General features: G+C 41.1%; 1 protein-coding gene across 6 annotated transcripts in view; it reads right to left on the bottom strand.

The window, feature by feature from the left end:
• MACROD2 (mono-ADP ribosylhydrolase 2) overlaps positions 1-19669 on the bottom strand; it is an 884685-nt gene that overhangs the window by 63083 nt on the left and 801933 nt on the right. For 4 of the 6 annotated variants that reach the window (XM_082303078.1, XM_082303080.1, XM_082303082.1 and 1 more), the window contains exons 10-11: positions 16600-16641; positions 8403-8471 (exon numbers count right to left, since the gene is read on the bottom strand). In XM_082303078.1, coding sequence (XP_082159204.1) covers positions 8403-8471; positions 16600-16641 — 111 coding nt within the window. The remainder of the gene's footprint in view (positions 1-8402; positions 8472-16599; positions 16642-19669) is intronic. The other 2 variants (XM_082303079.1, XM_082303081.1) reach the window with 1 other exon arrangement.

The raw sequence follows: 19669 nt of genomic DNA, 5'->3' as shown, positions 1-19669 counted from the left end.
AGAGTTTTATTACTAATAGAATTAAAAGTAAAGAGACAATAACAAAACAAAATTAAAGCAAATCCCCCCCCCCCTCCAGCACTTCTCTCCTTTTACCTAGCTCACACAAGGGATAACAGAACATGGGATGTTAGTCAGCGTTCCAGTTCTTGAAAAGTCTCTCTCTTATGCTTAAGGGAAAAAAGGGTTTTTCCTTCAGTTGCACGTGGTTCCCAAACTGCCACCAACAGCAGATCCGCCCGGAAACAAACAATCTGCTGTGTGTAGAACATCTCTCCCATGAAAAATCTCACAGTTCCTTCACACTACAAAACATGGGCCATCACATGGGGTTATTAATCTTTTTAAGGATAAGTTCTTTTGGCCTGCACACAAAAACTTTTTCTTCGCCACAAGTCTCTAGCAGCCTCTTACTACTATATAGCCTGGCATAGGCATTCTTCACAATCTTCACAGGCACACGAAGATACTCCATCCCCCCATGTTCTTCAAATGGATTAAAGAGACAAACAGTTTGTGGTATTACACTTTCTTACCGCGGCATGCAAGAAGGTTTCTTTTAAGCTGCACGCCAGAATCGCGGCACCGCCCTCTTTTCTCCCATCGCCATGCTCAGCTCCGTCCCACATGGCTCACTTCTCTTTCTCTCTGACTCTGACGCCGCCATGCTGAAGAGTGTTCTTGTTCGGGCTTTACGGTGGGGAAAGCCTCGCTCCCTTTGTGCTGCTGGCTGCGTGGTGTCTTCTTCAGTTCAGCACGAAGTGTGCTGGCTGCAGACAGGAGGCTCTGCCGGCTCCCGTTGACTCCGCCGGCTCCGCATGGAGAGGAGAGGGACCCGCCGGTCCCCAGAAGCCGCGCTGGATGGGTTTAGCTGTGGCAGTCCATGGCTGGTTTTAGCTGCCTGTGGCTCTGAGGCAGTCCCCCCCAGCCACCCAGGGTCCGTGCCACAGCGTTGGGAAAGGGGGAAAGGGGCAGTGGCCCCGGCCCGGCGGGGCCGGGAGGCTCCGAGCTGCCCCCACCTCCCAGCAAGCGAGCTCCGACCAAAAGGGGAAGTCCCGCCTTTCTGTGCGGTTTAAATATGTAAATTGTGAGAAGCGTCATTGGTCTTAAAGACTGTCCATCAACTCAGGGTCAACCCAATACAAGCATCAAATTAAGTCCTGGGAAGACAGGAGCATGCCCATTTGTCTCAACTCACTGCTGGGAACATGGTGCTCACCCGGCTTTTCACTGGATGTAACTCTCCATTGACTCAGATTGTGCAATACAGGTGCTGGGCAAGGGGTGTGGAACCAATGATGCTGAGCATCACTATTCCTGTGATGGTTCAAAACAAATGAAGGGAGACATCTCTTGGAAGCTTGAGCTGACCAACACAACCAGAATATGGATGGATATCACACCCTAGATGTCACAGGCAGTCTGTGCAGAGAACAAAGATAGAACTGGAATTTTGATGCAAAAAAATACACACAGTGTGGTGCACAGTATTACTACTGTTCTCGTAGTGTATAAAAGTGGACAGAAATTGCTCCTGTGAGTTGATGCAGAGTTCACAGCACTATAGAGAAGTCCTAACTCCTGGCCCTACAATTAGCCCTATCCAAGAGACAGAGAAACAAAACGACCCGTGAGGGCAAGTGCAAAATAAACGCACAAATTTTATTGTTACTATATAAATTTACTCTTTGTTCATACTTTTACAGTTTGCCTAAGATCTGAGTAACTATGTACCATGACAGACAGCCACATGGCTTCTTTTCCAAGCCGCAGTCAAAATAAAACTCGAGACCTATTTTGATTTTTCACAAATTGAAGAAACAGACAGAGAAGCCACAGAGAAGACTACACTCATAAAAAACCCACACAAAAAGCAAACAAAACCATGGACTATTTGGCATCAGTATTTCGGAATGAAGGGACCAGCCCCATCTTCTGCACTGGACCCAAACAATTGTGACGGTTTACTGTTATTCACATCACGCCTAAAAATGAGCAATGAATTCCTTGACAGATGAGTCCCTGGCAGGTGACTCGGGGTGTGTCACTGTGTAGAATTCTCCTCTGACAACACTGCATTAGTCACCCCAGTAACTTAGTCTTTTGCACCCTAGCTCATCTCAGAAGGAAGACAATCTACTCTGAAGCACTCAGGGCGAAAACAGGAATTGCAAGTGTCTTCCTGGTTCTGTTACACAGATGTACATTCAGTTGCTAAAAGAAACCCAAATGGGTAAATGGCCAACACAATAGGACTGCACATCACCTGTAGAGGCCAAAATGAGCTGCGTTTTCCAAGCTCTGCACAGCCACTGCAAGGCAATTCGATGAAACAGCAGAAGCCACTTCACCGATGAAAAGAATCTTCTAAGAAATGTTTGCTCAGAGAGAAAATACAACTGAAAATACAGATAACAACCTATTTTACTCCTGGCTAAGTGCAAGGTGATCACCTAATATTCTGAAAGCTGCAATCAGTCAAGACAGATGGTAGACTTCAAAACAGAAGCAAAAAGAGAAGCTATCAACCACAGTGGATGGAGGTTAATTGCCACTTTTTAAATATAACCCATCTGCATTAAGGTGAACTGTGGCAGTGCAGGTGGCTCCAGCCACTCTGTCTCCTGAGGAGAATGCAGACCATCAGCTGTGGTGGTCAGCAATCCAAGCTTAGTATATCACTTTGCAGTTACGGTGAGAATCCATGATTCCTTTATTCTGATATTTGCATGTTTTCCCCTGATAAGTTACTGTTTTCCCCTCCCAGTTTCATGTATGGAGTTACATATATTCATTTCCCTTGATTAATATGCATATGTTCTAGAAAGTTCTTTGTTCCTTGATGCCTCATTGGATCCTTCCCTAAGTCCCTCCTATGTGTTGTTCCCATTGGTTCCTTTACTGTCAACCCCGCCTACTTGTCCCTATTCCATTGGATGTAATCCCTTTCCCTGCCTGTCTTGTACCGAGTATAAAATCTCTGGACCCTCCTATCAATTTGGCTCTTCGTCCCTGTCACCTGAATAAACATCTGTGTGGAACACATACGAAGAGTCCCCTCTCTTTTACTTCTTCGCCTCTGCTACTGCGTGTGCTCACAACAGTTCAAGGGTGAGGAGCATACCCTGTCTGCCTGCATATATTTGTGTGTGCCTGCCATAGTGTGGACGGGTCCGTGGCTAGACCTCTGGGCTCTCTTTTGGACTAGCACACAGCACACCGTTAGTGGAACATCTCACAGACATGTTTGATACACATCTTTCCCAGGGAATTTCTTCTGTAGCACTTTATCTTCGTTTAACATTTTACTAAAGGATTAGGTTTGGTGGCAAAAAGAAGACACTCAGTTCTAAGCCATCGTAATAAAAAGCAGCACTCTTAAGGCTGAATAAGTGACTGTGTGTTTTTTGAAGTATAATTATGTGACTCAATGTTCATTTTTAGTACATTATGATTGGAGCAGAAATTTACTGAAGAATATGACTGCCCCATGGGATGCAAAGTAAGAATGTAGCTACAATTTATCCTGGGATAAAAGAACTGCTTGCTATAAACTGCAGAACATATTAAAACTAATCAGAAGTCAAATCTAGATAATATTAATTCATATGTTAAAGAGAGAGACAATCAGGCCTGCACAGTTAGAAGAGCCTTAGAAAAGATGCTTAGAACATCTGTGTAATGGCCAGAAAGAGCAGCTACTCTGTGCATCCCACCAGCTCCAGAGAGGATTGAGCCCACGTTGGAGGGATGTAGCACAAGCCAAGTACCATGGACTATGGTGGGTGCATACACTAGATCCCTCTCCATGAAGCTAGGGAGTGAGCAGCACAGCTGCAAAATTCATGGCACATACAGGAGAAGCAGGAACAGGAAGCCTTATGTTAATCTCAGAGGATTAAGCCATGAACAGAGGTTTATTTTCTAGTCCCAAGACTATATGCTTTTTACCATTTCACAAAAACTTTTTGTGTGTCTCCCTCTTGATGAAAATCCTACTGAATGGCCATGACCTGCTGGACCAATGAGTTGTCAAAATAAGATATAGTTTTATTTTGCCTTATTTCTGCTATGTATTTCAATCACCAGACTGACATCTCTCATGGACAGAGCATCCACCAAGTCAGGCAGGTGCCAGCTGGTGAGCCTATATTTCTGACACAACATTCAGACATGTGATGTTAGCTTAGAAAGCCAAGAGGCCAGATTGTGATGACCCCATCAGGCAAAGGAACCAACACCATCAACTCTGTTAAAGGTGATTTGTGTTCCTTTTGACCTTTGTGGTTTGGCTTATTCATCAACCTGTTCTCCTTCCCACCAAGTGAATGGAAAGCAGACAAAGTTCATCCTGGACAAATAACTCCAACAGACCTGCTCCTTGCACAGGTGATCCTGGGAGACCGACAGCCTATCAGTCTATCAGGATGAATCAGATCATTCATCTGGGGAGCAGCTTTTGAGAGAAGCTGGAGTAAAACAACTTCCAGAGCTCCAGTTCTGTCTCCGCATCCCTTGAAGGAGGGCAAGGAAATGGCTTTTGCAGCATGGATTGATTATTTTTCTGCTGGAGGAAGAGAAAAAGCAGGCAATTGTGCTGCTGTTACTGGATGTGTTACTCATCTTTGATACAATATTGATCTCACACAGACCATGAAGGGAATGGATGGGGCAGCTCTTGGGCAGGCTCTGCTTTATATCTGAGAAATCCCATAAAGAAGGAAAGGGCAAACAGTTTTGCTTCTCCCACTATCGGAAAAATTTATTGCACACACCATGCTGTTCACTAGATATGGGAGGACATGTGGGGAGGTAGGTAAGAGAAACAAGGAACATTTAAAATTTTTGTTTTGTTAAGCTTTTGTATAAATGATTTGCCTTAGCTTGGTGACAATAAGTAGGATGAGAACGGGTGACTGTGGCATTTGTGCCAACTCATGGCTGCTATGCTGTGACAAGTACTGCCATTTTATTTATGTAACCACTTTAAGATTGCATTATGAAGCTACTGAAGTAAGATGTGTGTATGTTTTGTTTAGTGCCAAATGTATTTTGTTCACCTGACACTTTACAATCAGTCAATCAATGAATGCACCTGACCAAGGGAAAGACAAAATTATCCCTGCCTGCTTTTACTCTCCCAGGATGCGGGAAAGTGGTGGGAGAAAAAAAAAAAAGGAACAAAAAAGCAGAAAATTATATGGCAAGTTTGCACATGTCAAACCTGAAATACTGCAGGGAATCTGCGAGTAAAAGATGTTTCCCAGTCTATCCATTTTCACAGACAATACCTCTGCAGTGAAAATCTATGGAATACAACCACTGACATAAGAATCTGCTGTGCAGCTCACACTTTTCTCTACCAACAGTCTGGAGGTGGAGAACAACATATTTAATAGCATAATAACAGACACCATTAATACTTTAGTGGTTCGATGTAAGATTGCTTTCATTAGCATGTCAAATGTTTATTTTAGCTTACTGCAAAACAAGCTCCTTACTCGCCTTTCCTTGATTACAAGGAAGGTAATAATAAAGGAACTTACTGTACCCAATCTTCTGTGGAGGTTTTTACATGCACTGAAAAGATATTGCTCCATTGCCTCTAGCCAATGAACCAGCCTGGTGAGCTGGAGAAAAATATTACAGCAGAAATATTGCTGAACTCAGTGGAATAGGTTTCAGAGACTGCCACGAGGGCAGACATGAGGCTGATATCATTGCAAGTTGTACTCCCATCTTCAATCTAAAAGGACACTCACAACCAAGCAGAGTAAAATACATTGGGTTCTTCCCATGTCTCAGTATATATTTGTTAAATATTTTATAGCTGGTCATGTTACCGAGGGGAAAATAATACCTTATGTTAAATTTGGACTTGCTTTTATTGTTAAAAGGTAAGAGTTGGGCTTTTGGGGGTTTTTGTTTGTGGTTTGTTTTTTTTTTTTAATATTTGTTTACTTTTTTGTGTGTGTGATTTTGGGTGGTTTTTTCTTTCCTCTCTTCTTTTTTTTTTTTTTTAAAAAAAAAAAAAAAACCAAACAAAACAACCTGGGGTACCTAAAGTGAACTATCCCAAATTTTAAACACACCACAAAGCACTTCAGTTTTACCCTAAGGGAAATTCAACCAAGTTGACCTCAGGCAGAGTTTGGCTTTGTTGTGTTTTATTCAAGACTGTTTATATGCATAAGCTACTCAGTTTTTCCATTAAAAAGAAAAAAAGGTAGCTTTTTGGAAGTGAAGACAGACCCCTACCTAAATAAAATTACTCAGACATGTAGTTATGGTTCATGTCACATATTCAGAACTTTCATAATCTTCAAGGTGCTCCATTAAAAGTTCTTTTTATTAGTCAAAACCAACAGCTAATAATTGGACCAAGAGAAACTAAATCCTCTTCTCAGACAAATACATGCAAATCCCATTTACTTCAATGGAAATAGCTCACAGGTATGATACATTAGACTCCGGCCACCTGCCAACTTGACAGGAATTCAGTGTCTGGAGCCCAACTTCTTGTCTTCTCTTCCAGAGGCACAGATAATGCCAAAGAAACCCAATCCAGGTTTCTCCACAGGCCCCTCAGCAAACACTTTAATCACCTATTCTTTCCTCCATCACAACAACTCTCAAGGCCAAATTTAGACTTTCAATCCTAAACATTACAGATTTGGTTCCTGCCTAGGAGATGGGGGATCTGCCACTGGCTATATTAAATCTTGCAGCAGTGATTACGTTTTACAGACTTCAATTCTGCACCAGCAAAATCTTCTGTATGGCATCAAATTCAAGGAGTTCAGGCATTTTACAGCTCAGGAGTAATGCAATAATTCTACTGCCATACTGTTTACTTTGCCCTTCCAACATATTTATTTGTGCTTCACAAAGTGAACTGTAGGTCACCAGGAAACATGGATAGGCACAGAGAAATAGGAAACAGTATCTAGGGAGCCACAGAAAGAATGAAACAACATCATCAGTTAATTTTTGAATGGAAGGAAAAGTTTACACTTTGACAATACTTTTTCTCTTCTTTTTGTTTTGCTTTGGTTTCTTTTAAGACACAGATACAAGGAAAACTCTTAGCCACACTCCATGTAAGAATATATTGTAAACCAGCTATTGCTCTGCCTGTTTAGGAACACTGAAAGTGTCACCACGATCCCACCTGTGGGTTAGCCCCCATACAAATGGACATGTGGTTTGTCATCGCTAAATTCTCTAATCCAAACATAAAATTGGTATTTTAATTTAATCTCGGTTCAGTGCAGCATGAAAGGAAAGACACACAGGAGTGATGAAATTTCTTGGGTCCCTCCACACCTTCCAGGTGATGACAGCTATTGCTTTAACTACTTGCCATTAACAACCAGCCACAACATTAATGACAGGATGTTACTAGCAGTTACTTAAAATGATAGATGTTAACCCTTTTCTGCTCTTTGTGACTCACACTATACACTAGTCAGAATATTTTAGGAGCTGAATGCACAGTGCTAGGTCAAAATGCTGAAGGTTGTGGAGCCACTGGTTGAGGCGCAAAAGGAGATGTGTCATTTGAGGAATATTAGGTCAAAAAGAACCCATGATAAGGAACTGTCATGGATTAAAGATTAAGGTTCCTCCTTTTAACTATTTCACAGAAGGGGAATTTCTTCAGCATTGGGGTGTTTTGCTCTTCCACATCTCTGAAAGCAGTGTGAAACTGTGCACTCTGAAAATAAGCCTTTGATGTTAACATCTTTAATCAACTCTCCCAAAGAGATAGAGATTACGAAAATACACTCTGATACAGTTTGACAACAGCATAGACCACATTTACATCCATACACATGGACAAGCTTCCCTGAGCAGACTCAAGTGGAGGAAAGTATCCTTAGAGGAGCAACACTATAGGCATAACGTTAATCACCTGTGACTTCTAACTGCGGATAGATGCACTACACTGTGTAAGGTCTAGAAACATAAACACTGTAAAAAGGAAAACAGCAAAAATTTCTTGTAGAAAAGGAAAGTGATGATTATATTGCTCCATGTTTAGCTGCAGGTACCTGGCCAACTTAACCAATCAGACTATGACCCAAGCCCTGTACCATGTGGATTGCACTTCGGCTTTTAATTACATCGTCAGAACAGGTTAGAGATAAAACAGCAGCAATTTATTAAGATGTATCAGCAATAATCAGTAGACTACCATACAAAAATAGGATTTGTAATTGTGAATCTACCTTAGGATGAAATATACTACGTAAGACTTATCCAGGCCAAAAAGAACTTCCCAAGTGTGCAAATGGCATTCTTAACTGAAAGCTTTCCAGTTCTTTCCCAAGAATTCAAAATAAACTTTTCCTCCAAATGTGAATTGATTAATAGCCCTGAGAAGCTGTTAGACCACCTACCTTCAGCATCATCCTGCCGGTCCTCAGGCTGCTCTTCTTTGCTCTTTGTGGGAGATGGAGTCTGGCCTTCTTTAAACATAAAAAATTATAAATTACATATGTTATTTGGAAATGGTTTCATTTTATCAGATATTACCATGTGTGATAACACAACTCTATGTTTTATCTCAGCACTCCATTCAGTACTCAATGCCTATCTTTCTGTTATTAAAGTTAATTATTGCATCATCTCTTATGAGATTTATAACATGTATCTGTCTTTCAGTTTGGACTGCACTTTCTCTGACTTTCACAGAACAGAAGTGAAGAAAGCTCATACTGAAATAACATACTGCTTCACAAGCTCTTTATCTCTACAGAAACAGTAATTAAAAACCCGAAGCAAATAATGTTTTAATTTGTACTTCTAAACATAATATTTATTATACTGCATTATGAAACTGTGGAGAAATAATCTGAACGAAATGATTTTTTTCTCTCAGCTCAATTCTCCAGTCACTGTTTCAACATAACAAATGAATATAGACTGAAATGAATAATTAAATGAAAGGTAGAGAAATAAATTTGATAGTGAAGTTAAGGAAACGAAAGCTTTACAAGATAGAAACGTTAGGGTTGAAAAAAATCCATTCCAGCCTTTCAGACAGTAGGCAATATCAAGCTGGAGGAATGGGAGTAAAAAAGTAATTGAGGTCCATTAAATGTGAAATCTCCCTTACTTATAGGGACTGAAGTACACAGTGTTTAATCTCAGTTGGTTAAACTTTAAAAATTATGATTTTTTTTCTACATATTTTCAAAATATCCTGTCATCATAACATAAATTATGACATTACTGTTTGTTTGCTATGACACACCTCAAGGTACAAACTGGTAGCAGAGAATGCCTGTTAGTAAAAAGGGAGGCCAAGCTGGAAATTAAGCATAAAAGGTATTCATAAATTAAGACATTTCATGCAAGCAGGTTCTCTAATTAAAACATTCTTTGAACATTGTTGCTTAACCACGAAAGCAGCGACTGACAGACAACTAAAATTCAATTCATCGCACCTACTGAATGTATTCAGCCATGATGGGAAAACTACTTTCTGTCAAACCTCCTGATTCCTTGTGGCTAACTGAGGGCTTGGGTGCAGGAGAAGCCTAAAGAAAGCATATTTTTGTGTGTGCTGGAAATAAACTTTGACCACTTGTAACTAGGAAACTTCATTCGCCCTTATTGCTGTTGCCATTAGAAAATAAGAATCATGGTATTACTTCAAACTGATCAGCTAATTAACAACTGGGAAAGAACTATCTACACATGTTTTAAAGATTGCTTAAGTGTTTCAAAAATTCCCACGGTTTCTTCTGCTGTCACATATATGCCACACAATCATCTACTCTTTATGTTGCTGGAGTTTTAAATGGTTCTTGACAATCAAATTCCCAGCTCTCATAAGGACTTGGCTCTGCTAAGAACCATAGATCCTCCCCTTTTATGTTCTAGCCTTCCACAATGACATATATCTAGAAGCAAAATGCTGAAAATTTCAAAACAGGAGGTATGAAAGTAGTTTGGATGTGAAAAGGGCACTTGCAGATTCAAGGACTGTTGGACTAGTTGGACTCAATAATCCTTGTGGGTCCCTTCAATTCAGGATATTCTGTAACTCTTAAGAATATTGTGTTCATTCAAAAGACAAAAAGGGAGTGAATGATTGGCTTTGCACGGAGCCCAGGGAACACAGAAACATCCTCTGCCCCTCCTCTCGGAAAACTAGTTATTCAATCCTACTTATGCCCAAAAAACCCAGAAGAGCCATGGATTGGGAAGATGCAAGAGAGCTCAAAATATCAACAAAAATTCCAAAATGGAGATCTGTATGTGAGTAATTAAATTCTATCTCACTTTCTTAATTTTAATGAAAGACCACTATGAAAAAAAAAAGGCTGAACTGATCATTGCTCTTATAAATTTCTACTAGAAGGGAATTTCCATTTCTTTCTAGAACTACATACAGCTCAGAGCATGAAGGGTCCTTAGCAATCAGTAAGTAAAGCCAGTTACTGCAAAGCAGAACAAGCCTTGAGGTTTGACTTCATACCATGTGGTAGACTTCCTGAGTGCACTTAATACAGGACATGTCATGTGTCATGTTATCATGTTTGCTCATCTGAATTTGAAATTCAGACGCTGTATTTTGAGGAAAACAGGAGTTTTCAAGTGCTAAGATGAATTCTTTTCTGGAGTGAAGAAGGCAGGAGTAACCACACGAAAATCTGTGGGGAAAAATAAAGGCAAAACCTGCCAAATAAAGACATGCTTTGTCAACCCTTTAAAGGGCTCAAGAGCAATGCTGATAGACTTCAACAAGAACTTTGATACAAAAGAGAGATCCTGAAAATAACCAGACTTGTGATGACTTTTTCATGCCAATGCTTTCAATTTCTTTTAAAAAATAACTTGAATATTTATGGTGGACCATATCAATGGCTTCTTTGGTTGAAATGCCACTCTGAACTACCTACTATGTTCTCTTTTTTGGCTGAGAATAATTGACATTAGGGGACTGAATCAATAGGAATGCTTCAATCAACACTTGCCTCTCTACTGATGAATGGTCCATCTAACCAATCTGTGAAGTTTCCTCCAGTCCCACACGTCTAATGTCAATCAAGTTAAAGTGCAAATGTCCAGCCAGGTCTTTCAGGACTATTAGAATACATTAGATAATAGAACCAACATCTTAATTGACAAGCCAAAGACTGAGAGGGAGGAGGTGAACATTCAGAGAAGTCAGAACTGTTACTATCTTAGTAGATAAAAGAAGAAATGATCTTTTTGCACTCTATAAAGAGCTTTCAAAATGCTCACAAAAGGATGTAAAGGCAGTGTCCCAGGAGAACAAGAGTTCAATCACAATTTCACTATTTTTTAGCAGACATCCCTTATTCCAGAGACAGAAAAGGATCTGTGTTTACCATGATCAAAATACAACTCTTAACCCTTTCTGCTCTCCACCAGTTCCAAACAGTTAGCTAAATATTACAGAAATTTTGTCTGCAAATTTCTTTTTAAAAAGAGCACACCTGGACAGGCGTCTGAACTGATAATATTAAAAGCTTTTCTAATTGTGATCATTTGTGCAAAAAGGTTTCTGAGCTCTACTACTGGGAGAAATATTTCTTCTTTATAGGCTAATTCAGGGGGTCAACAAGTCATTTAAATCTCAGTCTGTCTCCAAGTAACCTATTTCCAAAATCCTTCACAACTTCCAAATTTGCCTTGCTGCAAGGGATTGCTACTTTCCTCTCAGGAAAAAAGATAGTCCCTCCAAAAAACAATCTCCAAGTGTAAGGGTGTGCATACAGTGGAACATGCAAAAAAATTCTGTATTTATGTATCTTGACTGTAATAGGGTGTTATTAGGTATTAGGCCTTGTTAATGTGAATGAGATCCTTCATCTTTGCCCGTGGCTTCTAAGTAATGAATAGGTAATTAATTAGGATGCACAGAATAGAAACAGCATAACCAGCAGGGCTTTTATTAGGAACAACTACTTGATGGGAAATGACAGTAGTGTGGCAACAGACTAGAGATGAGGTCAAAAGGCTTTGGTACCTGGCAGAGACTGAAGGTGAACAAGGTTGAGGGAGAATACAGATTCAGAATTGAAAGTTTTTCCTGAGTGTTTTTTTTTTTTTTAAATGGTAATTGTAAGAGAATTGACTTATGTCAGCACATAATAACATTAATATGTGGTGACATAAGTCAATTCTCCTACCATTAGAAAAAAAAAAGGAAAAAGAAAAAAGGAAATTAGAACACTCAGGAAACACTGACTGTTGGGTCATCCGGTCCTTGTCTTATGTAGGAAATCATTCACAAAGCAAAGCTGAGATGTAGACCTGCACAGGCCCGGACCTGCTATTACTGTATCTGCCCTTTTGACTCAAACCCTTCTAACACCTACTGCATGACGAATGACAGCCTCAAAGCACTTCAAATTAAATGGTGCCATTAAGCCAGCAACTGTTACAAGACTCAGCATTCAGAATAACAGACTGATGGGTTAAAATCCTGTTAGTCAAATGCCATTACAAGACTGGATTTGAGTGTGGATATTTAGTAAGAGTGGATTATTTTTATTTTTAAATGTCTTTCTTATTCTAGTATGTCCAGTATATGCAGTGATGTTATGTGATAAACTTGCCAAAATGGTCATTCCTGCTGGGTGATTTTATAGTATCAATGTAGGTATTGATGGATATTATCTGGCAGATTGGCTTGGGGATGGTTTTTTATCCCATACTAATTTTTATTTCTGTTTCTGTTTCGTGTCCAGAGTGGTCGCTGCTCCCCCCCCAACCCCCCTAGCTCCAGGAGTATTGCAGTGGGTGAGAACTAACCTGTGGGAGTTGGGGAGAAGCATGGTTGCTTCCTTCTGGCGGGGCAATTTTGTCTCCACGGCCAAGCGGCACGATCCCTCTGAAGAGAGATTCTTGTTGCCGTGTGTTTTTGCCTGTTTTTTTTCTTTTCCTTTGGCACTGTGACTGGAGCTTACTGGTTTGCTTCTCTGCTTTTCTGCTGCTTGGGAGCCCAGAGCCAGTGCGCATATCACTGGCACCCGGGAGCACCTGTCCCCTGCTGGAGCCGCCCCCTCTGTGCAGCCTGACCCCGGGGACCAGCCATCACAGGTGAGCTGCCCAGGGGAGTGATTCTCCACCCAGACCAGCTGTTCTCTGTCACTGCTTCAGGGCTGCTTGCTACACTGTAACCTGACACCCAAACACCCTGGGGCTTCCGGCTGCATTTTGTTTGCCATCCCTGGGTGTGCCTGCCTCTGCTGTTCCAGCTTGCTCTTTCTGAGGTTTCCTGCTGCAGTCCATTCAGTTTCCCAAGTGGCACTGAGACTGGCTGCTTCCTGTCAGTTTGCAAAGGAAAGCCCGTTCTCTCCCTCTTCTGCCAGCACACCCGCCATTACCCCGTGAGGGAGATGCGGCTGAGACCACCCCACAGCGCCCCCTGCAGGCGCGGGGGAATCATCGCAGCCGCCCTGCCCGGCCGGGAGCCCCCAGCGCCCCTGCCGGCTGTGAGTGGAACTGCACCCAAGGGGAAAGGGCCTGACAGCCGAGAGAGGCTGGTGCTGGATTTCTGTTGTGTTTGTTGCTGCTGCTGTCATTGTTGTTTGTTTGCTGTGTTATGCATATATGTACCAGTAAAGAATTGTTATTCCTTTTCCTATATCTTTGCCTGAAAGCCCCTTAATTTCAAAATTATAATCATTGGGGGGGGGGGAGTGTCATATTTTCCATTCCAAGGGAGGTTCCTGCCTTCCTTGGCAGACACCTGTCCTTTAAACCAGGACACAGATGTAATTAGGATATTCTCTTATTTATTTTGAAGATTAATCAAATAAAAAAGGCCTTTCTGCATGTAATGAGGTATTTGCACTTCAGGGTGGTAGAAACACAAGATAGATTACTTCTGTAATGTATCCATTACTCAGTAATACACTCATTTGGTAATCTCTTATTTCTTACTCCCAGGAAATTTTCTATCTATTCCTAAAGCCTAATCTGGTGTGCACTGAAGCCAATGGACATATTGCCACTGCCTTCAGCAGACACCAAACCAGGATCAGGTTTTTTTTTTCCCTTTGATTTTTGCCACCAGATTTAAACTAGGACTGATTCTGTAACCTCCATCTCATCATCCAACCACATTCTTCAAAACGTGATTGGTACAGACACAATGAGCCTACAGCTCATTTGTGTCCTTGCATTTCTCTGTATTTTCTCTTGGTCTGATATTGGCCCTCTGAAATGCCCAGCCAAAAGGAAGCTGAGGCACAGGGATTTAGGTAAAATTCAGATTTGAATCTCCACCAAGGTTCTGTACATGTCAGTAGTCTGCAGCATGTGCTCTCTAGGAATCCAACATTTCTTTTTCACTTTAAGCAAAAGAATTGGAAGAAACACCCCAAAGCAGGTTGGATATGGACAGCTCAAGGACAAAGGGTTATCAATACTGGTGCCAACTGTTGACTCCATCTGCTGCAGTCATGACCCAAGAAGTCAAATGTAATGAGGAATGATTATTCAATTAGTATGTTGAAGTGGTGACTAGAAGTTACTTCTCTATTTTCCCCTTTGAAGAGTAAAAAGCAGATATCCTCCAAACTGGTAAAAATCTGAGTATAAAAATGAAAACTCCCCTCAGTGTAAAAATTGTGTTTGTATTTATAATACCAGTAAACGCATCTTACAATCAGTAAAAACTCCATACAGAAATAGGTCAAAAAGGAATAACTTTTGTATATCTGCTACACTACTGGCGTGGATATACAAAAGATAGTTATTTTTAGCCCTGTAGGTATTGATTGCTGACAGCCAATGCACTGATTCCCAAAATGTCTCCAACTGATGAGGAAATAACCAAGGATGTGCTGTTGAAGCTCATAGCATCCAAGACCTGTGAGAGCAGCTCTGATGTGATCTATCTCATATGCACAAAAGAAAGAGACAGGTAAGGAAATATTTTCCTCAAATTAATTCAGTGGTAATTTCCCAGAGTAGCTATGTAGTTTTACCTACAGTAATGAATCTGTGAAGGATACAAGACAAAAAATAAGAGATTAAGTAGATTGGCTGTTAAGTAGAATTGTACTTCTTTTTAGTTCTAATTTAAAATGCTTTTTAAAAATCCCACACCAATTTAATTTGCATAATCTCCATAAAAACAACAAGACAAAAAATGCAAAATAATTTGGCTTATAAAAATACACGTCATGATAAATATAAAAAATGAAATTGGAAATGTTAGATGAATACTGCAAATTTAACTGCAGGATTATCTTTGGCAAATGTTTGTTATATAATGATGGGCTCTTTTTTTCTACTTTTATGTATGTTCATACAACTATATCAATCACACTAACTGTATTAAAATTACTGAAAGTTCCTATCCAGTAATCTTGACACCAAAATGTAATTACAATTATATGTAATAAAATCAACAGGCCAGAACAGCCATAAAAGAATGTACTGATCTATAACACCTATCTATCTGTGTATATCTGTGTTTTCACACCTATGCATATGCACCATTCTTCAAGTATTTCTAATTTCTAAGGTAATTAGGTGGTTGTATAAATGATCATAATCCATTTGTCTTTAGGACAATCTTGCCAATTTAAGTAGCCAACATACTGCTTCAAAAGCTTTTACCTCTATTTTCTGGCTAGTATATCCCTGCCTTTCTCCATGTGGCTCTTTCTGATCCTGTATGTTTTCATAAAGAGAGCTGGATGTTCCAGTCACTGGACCATGATGTGATCAGGGTCACAAAGACCTAGGGGTATTAGCTGTTTTGGAAGGAGAGGCAGAAGAGTATATCCACATAAAAGGAGGTCCTTCACTGCATAGAGATCCATATGGAACAGATGTTCACTGAGGGCCTCCAGGTGAAGTCAGCAGGGAAAGTATCACAAGGTCCTGTGGTGGAAGCCTGTTACAAAAAACCTGGTCAAGATTAAGTGGATGAAGCTTTCTAGAAAAAACTAGTGGAAGTCTCCTGAATGGAAGCTTTTGTCCTTACGGGAGTTATCTGATCCTCTGTCCTCTCCTTTTCTTGTTCCTCTGGCCTTTCTTCCCCTAGTACTTATCCATCATTTCCATTTCATGTCATCCACAAACCCTAAACAGTGACACTTGTTTTAAACAGCAAATTATGAGGACCAGGAAAAAATCATCTGAACCATTGTCTGATCAAGCTCAGTGTATTTAAGAGTTTGTGGAAGAGTTTTGCTACTGTTTACATTGCGAACAAATCACTACCACAATTCAGAATGGCAAATGACTCAAGAATTGGTCTATTCACACTTTTTTACAGACGAAGACACTGAAGAATTGTTATTATTTCCCCTTCATGTTAAACTAGCTGTTGATAAAAAGCAATGAAGTATCACCCAAAAGCTCGTAACAGATGATGACATTAAAAAAGTAGTCTCAGCCAGTCTTACCCTGCACTATTTATTATCAGGGATGGTTCACCCTAATTTTGTGTTAAAAACCAGAGATGACTGTTGTAACATTGGCAATAATGATTAGCACTGCTTATCTTGACTAAGGCAATTAATTTCTAGAATTTTTTCAGTTTGGTTTATGCTTCAGAGAAGTGATATATTTTAGTGTAAAATATTCTTTACTCACCTCTCTCTTCACTCAGCTGAGCCCCTTCTTCATTAGCATCGTCTGTCAAAAAAAAATTAGAGGAAAAAGGTTACTAGGAATACCGGCAAACATCTAAAATGAAATATTCCATGTTTCAAATTGCCCATAACTTATCTCCTATTTAACATTTTGCAGTGAAATCTGGAGCTGGATGGGGAAAGGAGGTTTTGATACTGGTTACTACGAGATACAGGAAATGCAGGGAATAAAGACAGGGAATAAAATTCTGCATCATTTACACAATTCTACAAATTAAGACAGGTATAATACGAAATTCCATTCTCTTTCCTTCAGAGCTTTTGGTTTACTTGACACATTTCAGTTTGCTTGGTTTCCTTGGAACAGCTGGCTATGCTAAGAAGAGAACTAGCTACCCTACTAGAAAACCACACAAGGAAGTTACTAAATATTTGCCAGCCAGACAAATTGATTTAAGAACAAAATGATTCTGTGAAGACTGAACTTGGGCTAGCTAGGAACAAAACATTTTTAAGCTTAAGATGAGAGACAAGGAAAGCAGATTCCTTTTGAAAAAGTTCCATTTTGGTAACAAAGGAATTTCTTACAAGTTGTTTTGCTGAGTTAAAAAAGGAGAAATTATTAGCCTTAGTTAACATCTTGGTAATTCAATGTTCCAGAGCCTTAATCATCTAATGGAGAGCTCACGGATCACAGACGTTTATGTCAATTATATTCCTGATTCATACAAACTCTGTTTATATCCTTTTAAATGGAGTTGCTGAGAGACTTTTTACCAGAGCCTGTAGTGAGAGGACAAGAGGGAATGGCTTTAAACTAACAAAAGGGTGGTTTAATTGAGATATTGGGAAGAAATTCTTCATTGTGAGTGTGTTGAGGCAGTAGAACAAGTTGACAGAGAAGCCGTGGTTGCCCCATCCCTGGAAGTGCTCAAGGCCAGTCTGGACAGGGCTTGGAGAACCTGGTCTAGTGGAAGGTGTCCCAGCCCATGGCAGGGTGGGTTGGAATCAGATGATCTTTAAGGTCCCTTCCAACCAATCATTCTATAATTCTATAATTTGGGCCTGTGCAAATTCTGTAGCAAGCCCACAACTTCTGTCTGAGTCTTAATATCTTTCAAACAGGAATATATGCATATTATGACGGCCAAAGGAGCTTTGCAATATAATAAGCAGTGCCAATGGAAACTAACAGCAGTATTTAGGTCCATTTTTACAGAGTTAGAACGTTACACCAGAAACTCTGCTGAGATCCAAATGATGTGACTGGCTATGAGGATTAGGCGCTGCTCTTACCAAGATTTGGAGCCTGAAATTTTATTCCAAGTATCATGAGAGCAGAAAAATTGGTTAATAATACAGACCTCCAGTGGGAATTATAATTCATTATAAGCATTAAAGTCAGGAGTGTGAGAATTTGCTGAATCTTCAGTACATGGATCTGCATCCACCCTTCTCCCCTTTCCCTCTCATTCAGACATGATCTGGAGGGCAGAACTTTCAGAAGGCACTAAACAACAGCACATTACATTTCTCTTGAGTACATTTTAGTACTGGCCCAAAGGACTGAAAAAAGTCACTGCACATTTTACTTCCTTTTTCCTTTTCTTCAAACAATTGCTTTGGAGGTGAAAAAGGCACATAGGCATATACCGTTCAAATATAAATTTGTATACTGTCTCAGTTTGAAAGACAGGTGTCTGCCAAGGAAGGTGGAAACCTCCCTTAGAGGGGACAATATGACCTCCTTCCCTTTGAATTATTATAAATTTGAAATTAAGGGGCTTTCAGGCAAAGATATGGGAAAAGGAATGACAGTTCTTTACTAGCATGTGTATGTATAATAAGGCAAACAAACAACAACACCGGCAGCAGCAGCAGCAAACAGAGCAGAAGCCCAGCACCAGCCTCTCTCGGCCGCAGGCGGTTTCCCCTCAGGTGCAGTTCCGCTCACAGCCGGCAGGGGCGCTGGGGGCTCCCGGCCGGGCAGGGCGGCTGCGATGGTTCCCCGCGCCTGCAGGGGGCGCTGTGGCGCGAGCTCGGCCGCATCTCCCTCACGGGGTAATGGCGGGTGAGACGGCGGAAGGGATGGAAAAAGGGTTTCCTTTGCAAAGCCCCAGGGGCAGCTGATCCCGGTGCCCCTCTGGATAGCGAAATGAGCTGTAGCAGGAACCTCGGAAGCAGCAAGCTGGAACGGCAGGGACGAGCAGATGCCAGAGTAGCAAACAAAATGTATCAGAAACTCTGGAGCTGTAGCAGGAGCCATGGGGTGTCTGGGCAGGCACTGGGTGTTGGGTTACAGTGTAGCAAAAAATCCAGGGCAGCGGCAGAGAAACGGCGGGGCTGGGCAGTGGCATCCCTGTCTCCCGAACAGGGCCGGGAGAGGCTCCCTCAGAGGGGCTCATGGCTCGGAGTCCCAGGGTTTCCTCTGAGGCACCCGAGCAGATGGTGAAGGGTCCTTTGGTGAAGTCAGGTGTTAATAAGGTCCCAGTGCAATCAATGGCCACTCTTTCGAGCAGAGCTTCACTCATGGTAGGAGAAGACAGCAGGAGACGGAACCCCTCCAGTGGTGGTGAATTCTCCCCACAATGACTGCAGCCTGTGTCCCCTCCAATGTCGAGAGTGAGAGCGAGCAAGAGGCTGTGGCCAGCCCCTTCCCCCAGCCCAAATTCCCGCTGTAACTCTGCCCTTCCCAAGAGAAAATCCCTCAGCTAAGAGAGTAGCAACCAGCTGCACTCATCCCCATCCTCCGTGGCTACATTCTTTGTCTCCCTTAAGTACTGGTCGTTATGTTTTCTCAGCAACAAATGGGAGAGAATTCCCTAAGAGAAAGAAACAAAAGGAAAAATCCTAACCCCCAACATACATATAACCTTAAGGAGCTTTGACAAGTAATTTTTAAGATAAGAAAATGAAAATTATTGTTAAAGCCCATGGGAATTCTGTAGTTGGCTTCAACAGAGCCAGGATTTTCAACTGGAGCTCTGCTGTTCTTCAACAAACTGCTCAGAAAACATTTGGTAACATAGAGATTATTAATTATTCAGTTTCCGATAACATGTTCTTTCCAT

The sequence above is a fragment of the Coloeus monedula genome (genome assembly GCF_965178545.1).
Source record: "Coloeus monedula genome assembly, chromosome: 2".
NCBI classification, from domain to species: Eukaryota; Metazoa; Chordata; class Aves; order Passeriformes; family Corvidae; genus Coloeus; species Coloeus monedula.
The sequence above is the reverse complement of the archived record's forward strand: the minus strand, read 5'-3'. Positions and strand labels throughout refer to the sequence as shown.